The 16,325-nt window shown below is 33.6% G+C and overlaps 1 protein-coding gene across 1 annotated transcript in view; it reads left to right on the top strand.

Moving 5' to 3' along the window:
• VPS35L (VPS35 endosomal protein sorting factor like) overlaps positions 1-16,325 on the top strand; it is a 129,656-nt gene that overhangs the window by 66,192 nt on the left and 47,139 nt on the right. The window contains exons 26-28 of the mRNA XM_051972391.1: positions 3,478-3,576; positions 4,991-5,068; positions 6,419-6,533. Of these exons, the coding sequence (XP_051828351.1) occupies positions 3,478-3,576; positions 4,991-5,068; positions 6,419-6,533 (292 nt within the window). The remainder of the gene's footprint in view (positions 1-3,477; positions 3,577-4,990; positions 5,069-6,418; positions 6,534-16,325) is intronic.

The raw sequence follows: 16,325 nt of genomic DNA, 5'->3' as shown, positions 1-16,325 counted from the left end.
ATATCCTGAGGGAAATTTAAAGTCATTTTAGATTGTTGTTTAGTCATTTAGTTATATCTGAATTTTTATGACTCTGGATCATACTGTCCATGGGTTTTCTTGCCAAAGGTATCTGAAGGTTTGCCATTTTTTCTGAAGAGGTTAAATTACTTGCCCAGGGTCACATAGCTACTAATTGCCTGAGGCCAGAATTGAATTCAAGTCTTCCTGACTTTAAGGCGGAGTGTTCTATCCTCTGAACCTTCTAGCTGCCCATTTTAGATTAGGGAATATTTAACTCTTTTGTATCATGAACTCTTCTGTTTTAGAATAGGGACTATTTAATTTGGTTTTTTTTTTTTTTTGTGGGTCAGCTAGAAAACTCTAAATGGGGTTATAAAGAGTCTGACACAACTGAATAATAACAAAACTTTTTTGTGTGTTATGGACCCCTTTGCCAGTCTGGTGAAACAGACCACTTCTCAGAATGTTTTAAAATTTAATATTTTATTTTTCTCCAATTAAATATAAAAACAATTTTTAACATTAATTTTTTAAACATTTTGAATTTCAAATTCTCTCTTTCTCTCTTTGCCCTATTGTTGGGCAAACTCCATCAATAGAATATATGTCTCAGTTTTTCACATCCCTTTCAATTTAATCATTTTTTTCTGTCATATTAGCCAATCTTATAGGTATAGAGTGGTTACTTTAATTTGTATTTACCGAATCAATAGTGATTTTTGGAGCATTTCTTCATATGCCTGTAAGATAGGTTTGATTACTTTGTCTGAAAAGTCCCTGTTCATTTCCTTTAACTATTTATCAATTGGGGAATGATTCTTATTTTTACAGATTTAATTCAGTTTTATCTATATATTTGAGAAATGATGCCTTTATCAGAGAACTTTCTGTAAGTTTTTTTCCAGTTATGATTACTTTGTTTTTCTCTCCATCCTATTTTCCCTTGTTTATTCTTCTCTTACTTTCCTTTTACCCTGTCCATCCTCAAAGGCATTTTGATTCTGACTGCTATCTCCCCTTCTTTCCATTAGCTCCACTTCCCCTTCCCCTTCTACTTTCTTCTTGAATAAGATAGATTTCCTTTTTGAGCCAATTTTAATGAGAATAAATTTCATGTGCTCTTTTCCAAATTAAAAATACTTCTACATGCATAAAATATATTAGGAAATCAATTTCATTGAAACATACTTATCAAAAAATATCTTTAAGTTCATGGATCCCACATTTAGAATTCTTATTCAAGATAAAATATAAAAATGACAATATTTTTTCAAGTTTTATTGCCCATCACTAAGAAGAAACATGGAAAATTGGTCTATTCTAGGAGATATATCTTGTCAAATGAGTAAATATGCTTAGGACTAAATGGCTTTGAAATTTTTCTTAAACAATGCTTATCATAGCAGTAAGTCATTTTCATCATGATTATAAGAAGCCTAGTGGGTATGTAGACAATTGTATTAGATCTCTGATACATTGTTCTAGGTACTGCCCTAATGAGAAATTTAGCCTCTCAGAAGCAATTAAACTTCTAGCAACATGAATCGTTCTGTCTTGGACACTGAAAAATATAGAAATTTTTATAAAATAGGTCAGTGTCAGGGTTCTCCTTTTTTCAAGAATTAGTCCAACTTTTCCAATTTCCCTATTTCTGTCAGAAGCACCATTAATCTTTTAGTTTCTCTGGCTCAAAATCTTTAGTTTATCTTTTATTTCCCTTCATTTTCATTAAATCCTGTGGATTAATCCTTTCTTTGTAATATTTCTAGGATGTTTCTTTTATCCTCTGTTCTTTGTGTTATCCTTACTCCAATTGCTCATTTCTTCATACTGGCTTACTGCAAAACCTTTCAAATTTGTCTTTCCAATTTTTAGACCCTGCTATATTGGCAAGGTTAATTTTGCTTAAGACTTTGCCTTATAGACTTGACTGATTGTTTCTTTAAAGAAAAACTGTCTCCGAGACTCAGTTGATTCAGGTTTGAGCTATTTGAGCTGGGTATAATTACCCAGGGCATAAAAGATTCAATGTCCCCTCATATTTGGCAAAAGATGTTCCACTGCTGTGGAAACCACTTATCTCTAACCCAGCACCAACTGTTGACCACATGCATTTCCAATATAGAGAAAGGGGGACAGGGAGAGGATGGCTGCCTTTACTTGAACCAATGCTGCATTATCATTGAGTATTCTTTCCTTGCTATGACTAACTTAACCTTCTTTTGTTCACTGTTAGAGTTTCTCATTTTGTTATAATCTTGAATACAAATTAACCTGAGTTAGACCTAGTCTAGAAACTTTTTAATCCATTTTTTAATATACTATTTATCAGATTAAGTCTAAAATACTCTTTTCATTATGTTAATCACTTGTTCAAAGGACCTATAGAAAATTCCTGTTATCTTCTTTATTGAGTCTGAATTGAGCTACTTTTAGGCCCTCCAAATCTGATTCCCTATTTATCATATCTTATTTATTCCTCAGTATGAAACTTCTGTAGTTATACCATTGTACTTAATTTCTACAGTGGCTTAGTGTGTATCTTTGTGCATTCTGTTATCCCAATTAGGACTGTCCTTTCTCTTTTTCTCCAATTTATAATGTACTTACCCTTCAAGATCTCCCTCATTTCCCCTACTTAATAAATACAGCTTCTCTGGTACCTCAGCCCACACAGATAATTTCCTTTTCTTAATTACACTTAAGTCCCTAAACATAACTTAGCCTCTAATTATGCTGCCTTGTGTATTTTTTGTTTCTTCTGTGTTATTCTTATTTCCCTGACTAGATTAAATTTCACAAAATGCCTTAAGTGGGAACGATATCTTATAATTTTGTACATACAAAACAGTCTAGCACTATTAGCACTAACCCATTCAATCATTGATTTTTATAGAGTGAAAAATTACTCTTCATCCATTGATCAATTCTTTCCCTTAATATTCTCCTTTCTGCCCTTTTAATATTCCCCTTGCCTAGAGTACATTTCCCACCTTCTTCCTTTTTAATTCTTAACCATCCTTTCTGACTTTGTCTCCATTTCCTTTGATTTATTCTAGACATAATATTCTAGACATAATTCTAGACAATACTAGCCTATGCTATTTTTTTCCTTTAGAACTCTTTGTATATTGTCTATGCCTTTCATTTTGACACTTACATACATGTATCTTCTTTTCCCAGTTTGATTGTGAGCTCCTTGGTGTAATACTTTATACATCTTTATCAGCTACAAGGTCTAGCATGATCTTTTGTATGTTGTGATAACTGGATAAATATTTATTGTTAAAGTATTATAATATTCTAACTTTAAGATGTTCCACTTGAATGGTTTCTATTTCCCACTTATTCTGTGATGGAGGTATATACCAAGACAATATTAATTATTGTCTTATTGCATCAAAATCCTATTAGAAACTTCTGAAAAAAATAGAATATTCTATGACTTATCCTCATATTTCTTCCTGTTCCTAGGTTTCATTTGGTCGTGACTTTGAGCAACAGTTAAGTTTTTATGTGGAGACCAGGTCAATGTTTTGTAATCTGGAACCTGTTCTTGTTCAGTTGATTCATGTAAGTGTATACACAGACCTGAATCTAGATTTTTAATAGCCTACTATTGCTGTTTCATTCTTGGTTAGGAAAAACAGGGTTCAATAATGTTAACAAAATCATTGCCTAATGGTTTTGATAGTTTTTATTGATTCAGATCAATAATGTAAAAGCTACCATTAAATGTAAAGGTTACCATTTCAGTACATATCCAAATTAAATTTCAGGTGAACTTAAATTAAGTGCCTTATATTGATTGCAAATGTTATCCCTTTGTTAAAACATAAAAAGAAGAGATTATTACACTGATTTTTAGGATCTCTTTGAAAAGTTTACATGTATTCTATTCTATGTTTCACTTTTATGTTTAAAGGGAAATAATTTTGTTGTTGTTGTCAGGGTTAATTTCAAGTCAAAAGAATTTTGAAGTCTTCATTCACCTAGTGCAGTAAACTCATTTTTTTACATCTCATAGATGAATACATTGAAACCTGAGAAAATAAAGGTTATATAGCTAGTTAGTAGCAGAACTGGAACAGACTCCACATTTCTGGATGTCATGTGGCTTACTTATTGAACTTTCTTAGCAGAAGTAGAAAATAAAAATAGGCAAAGACATTAAGACATCCTTAAGAATCCCTTAGTCCAAATGTGGATTTGGCCCCTAAAATGAGCAAATTCAGAAATCAAATTTTAGTGTAGGTTGGCCTTTATGTTTTTGAAAGGGAGATTGTTATGTTGTTTTTTTCTGACAGGAAATAGCTCTGTATCTAAATTTATTTTTAGTTTAAGTATTACTACTCTCCTTAAAGGACAGAAATTAGAATAAAAATCAGATGTTTTAAAAGACCTATGACTTGCATGCACAGCCTCCTCCTTCTGTTCTACAATGTACTTGGAAATGTTCGTTTTATTTTGTGTTTATTAAATTCAGAATTAAAAAGTATTTGTTACTAAATTTTAGTACATATTAAATGACTTGAAGCACTTCTTAAGCTCAGGGTTTTTTGTGTTGTTTTTTTTTTTTTTTAAAGCTGGGAAAAAGTATAGCAGTCATTATGCTTTTACTTGATATTCATGTCAACAGAAATAAGAAAATATGAATTTCCTTTTCAGTTATTTACTCTATCTAGTTTATCTTACTTTTTCATAGGAATTGCTAATTTGATGAGTTTTATTTGTTTTATCAGTATCATTGAAGTGCTTTGATAAAGTCAAAATTAAGCATGCGTATTTTTTACTATTTTAACCAGTACATAGTAATGCAATTTTCAGATGTCCCTCATTAACTATATTTATATAAGCTTTGTGTAGAACTTCAGGCAGTGCTCTGTAGCCCTTTATAAAGACTATGTTTCATAATTAATTTGGATGAACCATAGAGTCACAGTGACAATCAATTTTTTTAAAAATTTATTTATTATAAACTCTTTAGAGTGTGAACAAGTTGACAATGGAAACAAGAAGAGTAATGAAAGGAAATCATTCCAGAAAGACTGCTGCATTTGTTCGGGTATGTTCTAAAGAGAAAAGAAAAGAATCTTAGACTCAGGATACTAATGGCTTTTTAGGTTTTTACTTAATAAATAGTTATTAAAGAAAAAAATAAAAAATTGGTCTTTTTTTTTTAATTACAGCTTTTTATTTGATAGTTACATAATTTATAGAATCACTAGACACACAAAGTTACATAGTACATAGTAGACACATAATTATTTGATAGTTACAATACATACAAAATATATGCATGGATAATTTTTCAGCATTGACCCTTGCAAAACATTTTGTTCCATCTTTTCCTCTCCTTCTCCCCACCCCCTCTCTTAGATGATAGACCAATACATGTTAAATTTGTTAAAGTGTATGTTAAATACAATATATATATACATATTCATACAGTTATTTTGCAGCACAAGAAAAATCAGACTTAGAAATAAGGTAAAATTAATCTGAGAATGAAATCAGATATGCAAGTGACAAAAACAGAAGGAGTAGATATGCTATGTAGTGGTTCACACTCATTTCCCAGAGTTCTTTCACTAGGTGTAGCTGGTTCTCTTTTTTATTGAACAAATGGAACTGATTTGGTTCATCTCATTGTTGAAGAGAGCCATGTCCATCAAAATTTATCATCATATAGTATCATTGTTGCTGTGTATAATGATCTTCTGGTCCTGCTCATTTCACTCAGCATCAGTTCATGTAAGTCTCTCCAGGCATTTCTGAAATCATCCTGCTGGTTATTTCTTACAGAACAATAATATTCCATAACATTCATATACCACAATTTATCCAACCATTCTCCAATTGATGGGCATCCATTCAATTTCCAGTTTCTAGCTACTACAAAAAGGGCTGCCACAAACAGTTTTGCACATACAGGTCCCTTTCCCTTCTTTAGGATCTCCTTGGGAGATAAGCCCAGTAGTAACAAGCAGTGTGGTCTTAATACTGATTTTTCAAATTACTCACAGATAGATAAGTTTTCCTTAATTTTTCATTAGCAGAAATATTTGGAGAGGAATTGCAAGAAAGTTGATTATTTTAAAGAAATAAATTTAAAGAAAGTTAGTTATTTTAAAGGTTATCAAAAAATTGTCTTTCTCACATTCTCTTATTATATACAATAAGAAAGTTTTTTATTTGGAAATTCAGATTTGAGGAGCTCTTTGAAACTTTCTGTTCTAAATGTATATTTTATTGAGCTTTTAGTAGGACCTAAATCCAGACTTGTATGGGTAGATTTAAAAATATTTACCTGAAAAAACAAATTTATTTTTAAAAAGTAGAACTATCAAGCTACCACATTGCCACTAAAGATGTGTCCTGAGGTATAACAATAATCATTTATCTTCTTTTTTAGGCTTGTGTTGCCTTCTGTTTCATTACTATTCCTTCCTTGACTGGTATCTTCACACGTCTTAACCTCTATCTGCATTCAGGTCAGGTCGCCTTGGCAAATCAGTGCCTTTCCCAAGGTAGGTTTATGTTTTTTCCTCCTAAGGCAACTAATTTTTTTTGTTTGTTTCTGAAAGAACTCTGTGACATATCTGTGGGTTTTTTGTTTTAGAAAAGACCAAGAGAAGTAAATAAATTATGAGTTTTAAATCTATTTGTACTTAAGAGAAATTTTGGCCACCTAAACCTACACTGTTTAAGATGTTTTCCTGTAAGGACTTTATAAAATAATCTATCCCAGACAGACTGGATAAGGTGTCTCAGACAGATTGTTTTGTGTGTCTATGATTCTATAAATTAAGAATATTTAATAGTTATATATCAAAAAGAGTCAACCATCATCCCATATTTTGGAAACATGAGAGCACACAAATGGATCTAAATTTGTATGAAAACAGAACCATCCTGCTTAGTTTAATAAATGAGAATGATTGTAGAGGGCCTTTGGACAAGTCCTTTCTGAAAAAATATACATCCTGTGAAGTTTAGAATAATAATTGCATGCTTATCTAGAAAATAGTTGAATGAATTCAAGTTACTAGAAATCTTTTGAAATATTGTTTGGTGACAATTGGTTGTTTCACTGATGATCCTAAGGCTTTGAAATTTCTCAAGTACCATTTGAACCATTAAAGAAAGATTAAATAACTTTAAGTAGACTTTTATTAAAAATGTATTATTTTAATTTCAATTAATTGTTTTTTGAGTGCCTACAACATGCAAGATACTTTTAGTTTTCTGGAAACTAGTAATCCATGTATAAAACCAATAGTAATTCCTGTTAGCATGAACATGCTGAATGTGAATTAAATGAACCTCATTGGTTTTAGTAGTTTTATATAGTGCAGGAGATGGAGGCCTGGACTTGAAGTAAAGACCTGAGTTCAAAATTTGGTTCAGTCATTGTGATTTTGGGCAAGTCATTTCAAGAACTAAAACAGTTTCATCTTGTGTTAGGAAATCCAATGATTCCTGAAGATTTTAAAAGTCTTTTTAACAGTCTCCTTGTCAGCTATGCTCTTTCAATGGTGAGCACAATCAGCAACAGAACCACCCGATATTTCTTGAGTCTTCTCCTTTGTTTCAAGGGTCTGCTCCATCTCTCTGTGATGGACAAGGCGAATGCGGCTCATAGGCACCCATCTGATTCCTTCTCCACCTGTAGAGATGCAAGCAAATCCTCTCCCCCAAGCAGTTAACCTATCTGGTCCCTTCCATTCACCACTTTCTGGGTCTCTCCACATCACCTGACGATTATCTAAAGATAGTGGAGCTGCTCGCACTGGACACTGCTCTTCTGGTGGGTTATAAAACCTGTCTGCTGGAGCCAGTGCATCTTTATCAAAGATTAAAAAATTAATGGTATAGAGAACTAAATTTAGAAGTTCTCTAGGGTTACCCGTGGCTCCCCCTTTATTTTGTTTTTGGAGGAGTGTCTTAATGTCCATTTCTTCTTTCTACTATTGCTTGACCTTGAGGATTGAAGGGTATGCCAGTAGTGTGTAAAATCTTATACTGTGCACAAAAGTGTTCAAAATGTTTGGAGGTATATGCCGGTCCATTATCTGTTTTTATTTCTTGTGGCACACCCATAATTGCGAATGCTTGAATGAGGAATTCAGTGACCACTCGGGCTGTCTCTTTTGCTGCTGGTATGGCAAAAGTGAATCCTGAAAAGGTGTCTACCACAACATGGATAAAAGACAGACGACCAAAAGATTTATAATGGGTCACATCCATTTGCCAGATTTCATTGGGTCTCAAACCACGAGGATTCTTCCCTGGAGGCAGTGTAGGAGTGTGGAAGGGAAGGCAAGCTGTACAGCTTTTCACTATGCTCCTAGCTTCTTCTTTTGTAATCCCAAACTGTAAATGCAAAGCTCGAGCAGCCTGATGGTATTTAGAATGGGATTCCTGGGCCTCCTGAAATAAAGGCGTACTGGCTAACATAGTTAAAAGGCTATCTGCCTTTGAATTTCCATCAAAAATAGGACCTGGAAGTCCACTATGTGAGTGGACATGCAGGATATAAATCTTTCCTGGATGCTTTCTCACTTGCTCTTGAAGTTCCTTAAAGAGCTGATATATATTAGAAGCTGCAAATTTTATTTGGGCTGTGGCAATTCTTTGTACCACACCTACTGAATAGGCTGAATCAGATATTATATTTATGTTGCCTGGGTAATAAGTGAGAGCTAGCATGATCGCATATAATTCGTTCTGCTGAGTGGACTGAAAAGGAGTTCTGACTACTCTTTTTACGGTTAGATCATGAGAGTATACAGCACAAATATTTTGTTTGACTGCGTCTGTAAAAATAGTTGGTCCTTCAAGAGGAACCTTAGAAACCTTCTCCTCAAAAATCCATTGCCAATTATGCAGTAGTCTGGTTATCTTTAACGGAGATACATGTGCAAAATTTGGAGCCATGGCCAATAAAATTTGCCACTCTGGGATGGAGCTAAACTGTTTCCTATAAAATGAAAAGTGTAGGAAAGATCAAATGAAATAACATATGTACTATATCTTACAAATCTTAAAGCACTTTATAAATTTTAGCTGTTTAGCTCTTTTAGTAGTGAAAAAGGACTTGAAACTAATGGAATGCCAATCAGAATGGTCCAACCAATTATGTTGTATGAGTAATAGAACACTGTTTTACTGTGAAAAACACTTAAGAAGACAGAGTTGGAAAAACTGAAAAGATTTGTGTAAACTTTTGTGAAGTGAAGTGAGCAGAACCAGGAGAAGAGCTCATACAATAAAATAGTATTATAAAAATAAGTAATTTTGAAACGCTTACAAACTCTGATCATTGCAAAGACTGTAATGCCGGAGAAACTGAAGCAAGATAGAGATTAGAGAGTTATTAATATTTTATTTGAAAGGGAGAGATTTACTGGAACCAAATGGATCCATGGTTTGGTTACAGAGCTGAATGAGACTATTGTCTTCAAAAATCCAGCAAACTATGTGAGTTCTCAATGACATATATACACGTGGCTCAGACACAGTGGGTAGACCAAGGCAAGAGTGGAGTCAGGATGCTGAGAGTGGGAATACGGGATTAACAATCCGTTTCTGACAGGATAAGGGGAGGCATGGGGGATATTTGATAATTGGGATTACAGAATGGGGAGAGGTACCCAACATTCTGATGATGCCTAAGATAGAAGGTCTTTCTCCTTATCTAGATCATCATGATTAGGAGGGAGGGATGGTTGAGCAGAACAATTCAGAGTAACCGAGGCAGGACAATTTAGGGAAACTGAGTCAGGAAAATTAGGGAAACTGAGTCAGGATAATAAGAGAGAACTGTGGCATAACAAGACTAACTGTGATTCCAGAGCATTCAAAATGAAACATGCTAAATACCTGATAAAGAGGCAATGGAATTAGAGTACAGATTTTTTTTAACTTGAAAATTTTTTTTGACTGTGCGTATTTATTTGAAGAATCTTTTCCCTTCCCAAAAAAGGAATGGAAAGTGAGAAAGGAAATAGATTTTGGTGGAGAATGTCTTATTTATTCATTTAATTATTTTACGAGGCAATTGGGATTAAAGGATTTGCACAGAGTCACACAGCTAGTTAAGTGTTGGGGTCTGAGGCTGGATTTGGACTTGAGTCTTCCTGACTTCAGGATAGGTATTTTTCCATTGTGCCTTCTAGCTGCCCCCAAAATAGATTTTTCTTAATGGAAAAAATAAACTTAAAATTAAAAAAAGATAAATCACTATTACAAGAAAATTTAACTATTATTTCAAATAAATAGTATTTGTATTGAAAAGATGTTAAGATCACAAAAGTAGCAATGTGATTATTTATCTACTAAATTGTATTTTGTCTCAGAATTAATTTTCAACCTTCTGCAATTGTTTTTCCAACTAAATAAGATAGCTTTTAGATTTATTTTTTTGGAGGAATGTGGTCGAGAAAATATTTGCCCTTCTAATATGTGATTCTTTTGAACACGATTTAAAAAAATCCTTTTAAAATCATAGGATCATAGATTTAGAGTTGTAAAAGACTCCAACTACCTGACTTTACAGAGGAGGGCACTAGGTAACTTCCATCCTTTGATCCTAGAGTCAGTGTCCCATTGCACTTGTGCTTCCTCCCAGTCTAATGCACAGGCTTGAAAATATACTCACACCTTTTACCTCCATGTGCTTTTGATGTGTGATGTGCAAACCACTTTCCTTCTTTGTATGAGGACTGACCAGAGGAGAGAGTGGATCTGAAAATTTATGAAAACTGTCGATGTAAAATGTTATCATTAATTTGGACAGAATTATCCAGATGTAACTGGTCATGTAATCTCTTATTATATTTATACTCAATAATTTATATGATGATTTTACTTTAGTATTTCAGTGTTGTAGTACTAAACCTTAAAAGCATATTATTGTACTTTAAGCCATTTGCAGTGGTTATAAGCCAAAATAAATAATGCATTAAATTGTTGAGAATATAGAGCAAAACATAAATGAAGTCACATAAATATGCTTCATTGTCAACCCCACAAATGCTCCAGCTGCATAGAGAGTCCCAAAGTAGAATAATCTATGGGCAATTCATTCTCTTGTCTCATCAGCCTGTGATTTTTACTAGAGCAATATTGTGACAAATGAACTCCCAGCTAGCCTAACCCAGGAAGCTGACTAAGGATCAGAGCATGAGACCAGCAGTTCCATTTCTTTGTTAGAAAGTCGTGTTACCCATTGCATAAGCCTGTTGGGATTTAAAACAAAGCTAGCTCATAGGCTCAAGTCTTTAGGAAGAACAAAAGATTTGCAAAATCAGTTGTTTGGTTGCATGCATCTTGCTTGGAGACAGCTAAAATAGTTTTTAATCTGAGTCTGTTCTTAACTTCTTTTTGGTTTTGTTTGCTTTATTCTCTCCACGTGATGCTCTAGAGGCTGGCTGCGATGCACCAGAAAGCTTGCTGGGTTTGGAGGTTAAAGGACTTTAGTTTGATTCCCAGCTTTTCTTCTTCCTACCTATGTGATCTTATACAAGCCATTTAAACTCCCTGGGCCTCATTTTCTTTCTCTTTAGAATGAAATGGTTGGGCTCCAGGTCCTTTAGGTCCTCCTAATCTTCAAAGTCCTTTTGCGCTCCTATCCCTTTTGCTGTCAGTGCTTCCTTCTCTTAGGTTCATTTCTGTGTTTCCCTAGAATCAGAATTCTTTTGTTTTTATAATTCCTTTAACTTCGTGAATTTTGTTTATAGATTTCTTTCAGGCTATGAAAATAGAGCAAAGAGATTTCTGCTCTTTTGTATTTTCTTTAATTCATTAATTCAGATCACTGTAGGTTCAAAAGGACTTGCTAGAAACTTGAAGGCTAATCCTTTGAAATTAGGCCAAAGTAGCTTCTTAGTGTTGCTTTTGGCCCTAGCTAGCTTTATGCCCACAGGAAAATTTCTTATTGTGTCTGACCTTTGATTTCTTTATCTGAAAAATGAAGAGGGTTAGACTTTTTCATAATTGGCAGCTGTTTAAGGAAGAACAGCCTTTTTTTGAATATTAGACTACAATTTTTTAGATGTTATGTTTTATACATTTACCTTTTTTAGTTAATAAAAATCTTTTATCAGTCTTAACTGTTTTTTATATTTTTATTATTAAAATTTTTTTAAAGCAAATGCAATAGAAAGATAAAAGACTGATATGTTCTTGTCATAATGTACTAGGAAGTAGCCCAGGAATTAGAGACAAAACCCTGAAGGGCTGCTACATAGTCTTTTCCCAGTAGAACATTAGTTTTAGGTAAATTGACAGAAGCTTTTATGATTCTATAGTAAATTTCAGTTATTTTTTTGTACATGTGTAAAGTCGTCAGGCTTCCATAATATGGTAAATGTTTATTTTAAAATTAGATTTGTTCAGGCAATTCCAATAGACTTGTGATGGAAAGTGCCAACCAAATCCATAAAGAGAACTATAGAGACTGAATATGGATCAAAGCATAGTATTTTCACCTTTTTGTTGTTGTTTGTTTGTTTGGGTTTTTTCCTTGTGGTTTTTCTTCCCTTTCGTTCTGATTTTTCTTAAGCACTATGATGAATATAGAAATATTTTTAGTAGAACTGCACATGTTTAACCTCTATCAGGTTGCTTGCTGTCTTGGGGGAAGTGGGAGAAAGGGAGAAGAATCTGGAACACAGTATTGCAGGGTTGAATGTTGAAAACTATTTTTGAATATATTTGGAAAAATAAAATACTATTAAAAATAAATACACAAAGAAAATAAAAAATTTAGATTTGTTCAAGTGAACTTTGATAATAAGACTTAGATTTTTTTGAACATGTGCTAAAACAAGAGTATGTATCTTCATGTGTGTATATGTATACATATGTATGTGTCTGCATATGTATTTATACAAGTATACATACACACTTAAAGGAGGGTTATAAGTAGCTATATAATAGGATATGATTTACTGATTCTCTAGAGTCCAGTAGGAACAGTTAGCTCAAAGGAATACACACCAGAGTGTGATGTAGGTTTGGGGAAATCATTCTTACAGGAAAAAAAAACAAAATGAATTCTAAAAAATAAAACTGAATTATATTTAGATATTTTCTAAATGTATAGGAATGTTAATCTAAGCTATTATGTTGGTTTCATCTTAGAGAAAAACAATGGCATTGTTTTATATTTATAATTATATTGCTGGCAGGGTTTGAGATGAGAAAGTGGAGATAAGGGAGAACTAAATCCCTTATTTTCTACTGAAAAGTAAAGCTAGAGGGAAAAAAATTTCAAGTGAAATGGGAGAAATGTCTCCATTTACATGTTAAATCTTTAATTTCTATTCTTAATGCTATATTTATTAATATTTTATGTTCTCTTAGTGTATTTGTCAGATGTGGCTATTGTTAAAAGTCTTTAAATTTACTTGTCAATATAATGAAGGGATGGAAACATAACAAGCCATCTATGACCGTGACAGTATTTATATCTCATCAGCATAACAAATAAGACAAGAAGGTCAAGGTGTCAGGCTCAAGGGGGATTCCCAGGCTTGGACCCATCTCCAAGTCAAGGGGCAAAGTTTGTTAAAAATGTAAAAATGCCAATTAAAGCAGTTTAAGTTCCAAAACATGTTAGCAAAGAACCAAGAGCACAATTGTAAATTTGTAGGGAAAAGTGAGAACTAGGTGCTTCATATCATTGATATACTAATTTTATGGCTTAGAGGTGAACTTGAGCAGTAATCTGATTCTGACTTTGTATATAGGTGTTCTCATAATTGCCTGGGCAGACCTCAGTGGAAGGGGGGACCTTCTAGAGGTGTGTTTTTAATCCTGAGTTACTGGGTCAAGTGGTGGGCGTTCAATTTTGTTCTGTACCTGGCTCAACTTTAAGCACTTCTGTTATCACTGACCATCAGACTGTTATCTGATGGCCAGCATTATTTGAGGCCTAAGCATCCTAATTAGATAGAAGTATGTAATTTTAAATGAGATTACTCCCAAGGCCAGATGGACTGAGAGGTCAGTGCCAGTCTCCCTTAGAGCTGTACCACTAAGGTGGCCAGCTTGAGCTCAAATTTAGAGTTGGAAAAGAAGCTATAGGTTGTGCAGCTGAATCTCTTCATTTTAGGTGAGGAAACTGAGAATCAGAAATGGGAAGTGATTTGCCTGAGATTGAACCTAATTTCTCTAACTCTATATTACATCTTCCTTTCGCTCTATGCAGCCAACAGCTCTCTAGGGAGATCAATAGAGAAGCAGCTTCCCTCTCATCATATCTGTATCCCTTTAATGTTTTTACTGCAAAACTGCTTAATAGGCTATGAGATTTTTACATAGAACTAAAATACAACCAAATTATTATAAAAAATCAAGGATAAATGTAGGAATTAAGCTCAAGATTTGGTGCTAAGGGTGTAATGGAAAATGTGAACTCAGCTTCTCCTTAGCCATATTTCAGTGTATCAGATGATTACCAGCTTCTAGATTGCAATGCTGATGTCCTTTGTTTAGAATCCCAAGACGAGAAGGGAGGAAGAGATAGGTGTAAAAACAGCATTGTAATATAAGCTTCATTATAGTCCAGTGTAGGACATAAGTGAAATCCTACTTTTTTTTTTTTTTGAAGAATATAGAATGGACACAAAATAGTTTTTGGGTAGAGATTAGGAACTTGATTTCAGAGTCATCCAGTTGAATGCTCAGCAGTTTATGCATCCAAACTCATAGTGATTTCTCTTCTCTAAACAACACTCATTACCTGTATCAGTTCATTTGGTATGTAGGATATATATATATATATATATACTCATCCTGGACTCAGCTCTTCCAGTTTAACCAATGAGTTTCAGTGTATATGTGAAACTTTTCTTTTTCAAAGATAATCATGAGTAGGAGAGTTCTTTGTTGGAATTAAGTGCAAACCATCAGTCTATCCTATTTGTTTCTCTGGGTAAATTTGTAAACCTCTAACAGTCAGAGAACAAGTCTTGTGCTTTGTCATATCCCTTACAGAATCTGGCACAGTACCTTGCACATAGATGTGCAAAGTTTTGGTTAGTTTCTTGAAATAGGCACCATACACAGTCAGTAGTTAAACTTTTTAGTGTGAAAGAATTAGATTGATAAGGTATAAGTTTTGAAAGATGAGCTTGTAAGAATATGACCTCATATTTTTCTGAGGTGTTCTGAAACAAATCTTTTAGGTATATTAATTTTTCTTTAAGGAACAAAGAGTTAAAAGAAAGCCCTGCTTCAGAATGTAGATTTTAGTGTGTGTGTGTGTGTGTGTGTGTGTGTGTGTGTGTGTATGAAATCTTCTTGTTAAATGCAGACTTTATTTCCAGGAAATTAAATATTTGTTGTTGAAGTTGCCTTTCTGGTATTGGATAGGATTCCAATTTTAATTAATGATGCTATAGACAAGTACATTTTTCTTTTGCATCAAAAGGTAGTCATTTCTGAATGGAATTGTATTTGGACCATGAACGCCTTTGATCTTATTGAATATTTTAAAATGTCAGTTGTCAGTTCCATGTTTTGATTATTTTGTTCTTACAGTCATTCTTATAGTCTGTGCTTTTGGGAATTGTAAAAAGGGAAGAAACTCTTTCTAAAATATTTCTCTTAAATTCTGAGAGGTAGTGTGGCTACAACTGACCTTGGAGTCACAACTTGGAAAGATTTAGATTCAAATGATATCTTGGCTCAGTGACTGCGATCAAGTCACTTAACTTCTTGGTGTCCTGGACTGCTCTTTAGAGCCTATATGCTACAGATATCATTGGTGTTCATGTATAGGGTTTTTGCATTAGATGTTCATTACATTGACAAAAACACAAACACAAATTCATCCCAAAACATTCTCCTGGGAAGATTTCAACTTGTCTTGAGTTCTATAGGTCATAGAAACATAGTTTTAAAGATATGTGGAACTTTAGAAATCAAGTCCAAATTCTTCATTTATGAGTAGCAGAATCAGGATACAGAACTAAGTGTTGTGTTATCTTGTCTTTCATTCTCTGCTGTCTCTCTCTTATGCATCCTAAATCTTTCTTTAGAAAAAAAAATTTTTAGTGAAATAGGAAACTTCCTGTCATGCTGGAGAAACTGAGGCAAGATAGAGATTAGAGAGTTTTTAATATTTTATTTGAAAGGGAGAAATTTACTGGGACCAAATGGATCCATGGTTTGGTCCTAGGGCTGAATGAGGCGATTGTTTCCAAGAATCCAGCCTTCAGCCAGCATCCAGCCTGCATCCAGCAGCCAAAGCAAGTTCTCAATGATATATTTATACACAGTAAACAAAGGCAGGGGGATGGAGTCCAAAC

Source organism: Antechinus flavipes, chromosome 1, assembly GCF_016432865.1.
Source record: "Antechinus flavipes isolate AdamAnt ecotype Samford, QLD, Australia chromosome 1, AdamAnt_v2, whole genome shotgun sequence".
In the NCBI taxonomy this organism is placed as follows: Eukaryota; Metazoa; Chordata; class Mammalia; order Dasyuromorphia; family Dasyuridae; genus Antechinus; species Antechinus flavipes.
Note: the sequence above shows the minus strand (reverse complement) of the source record. Positions and strands in the feature narration are given on the sequence as shown.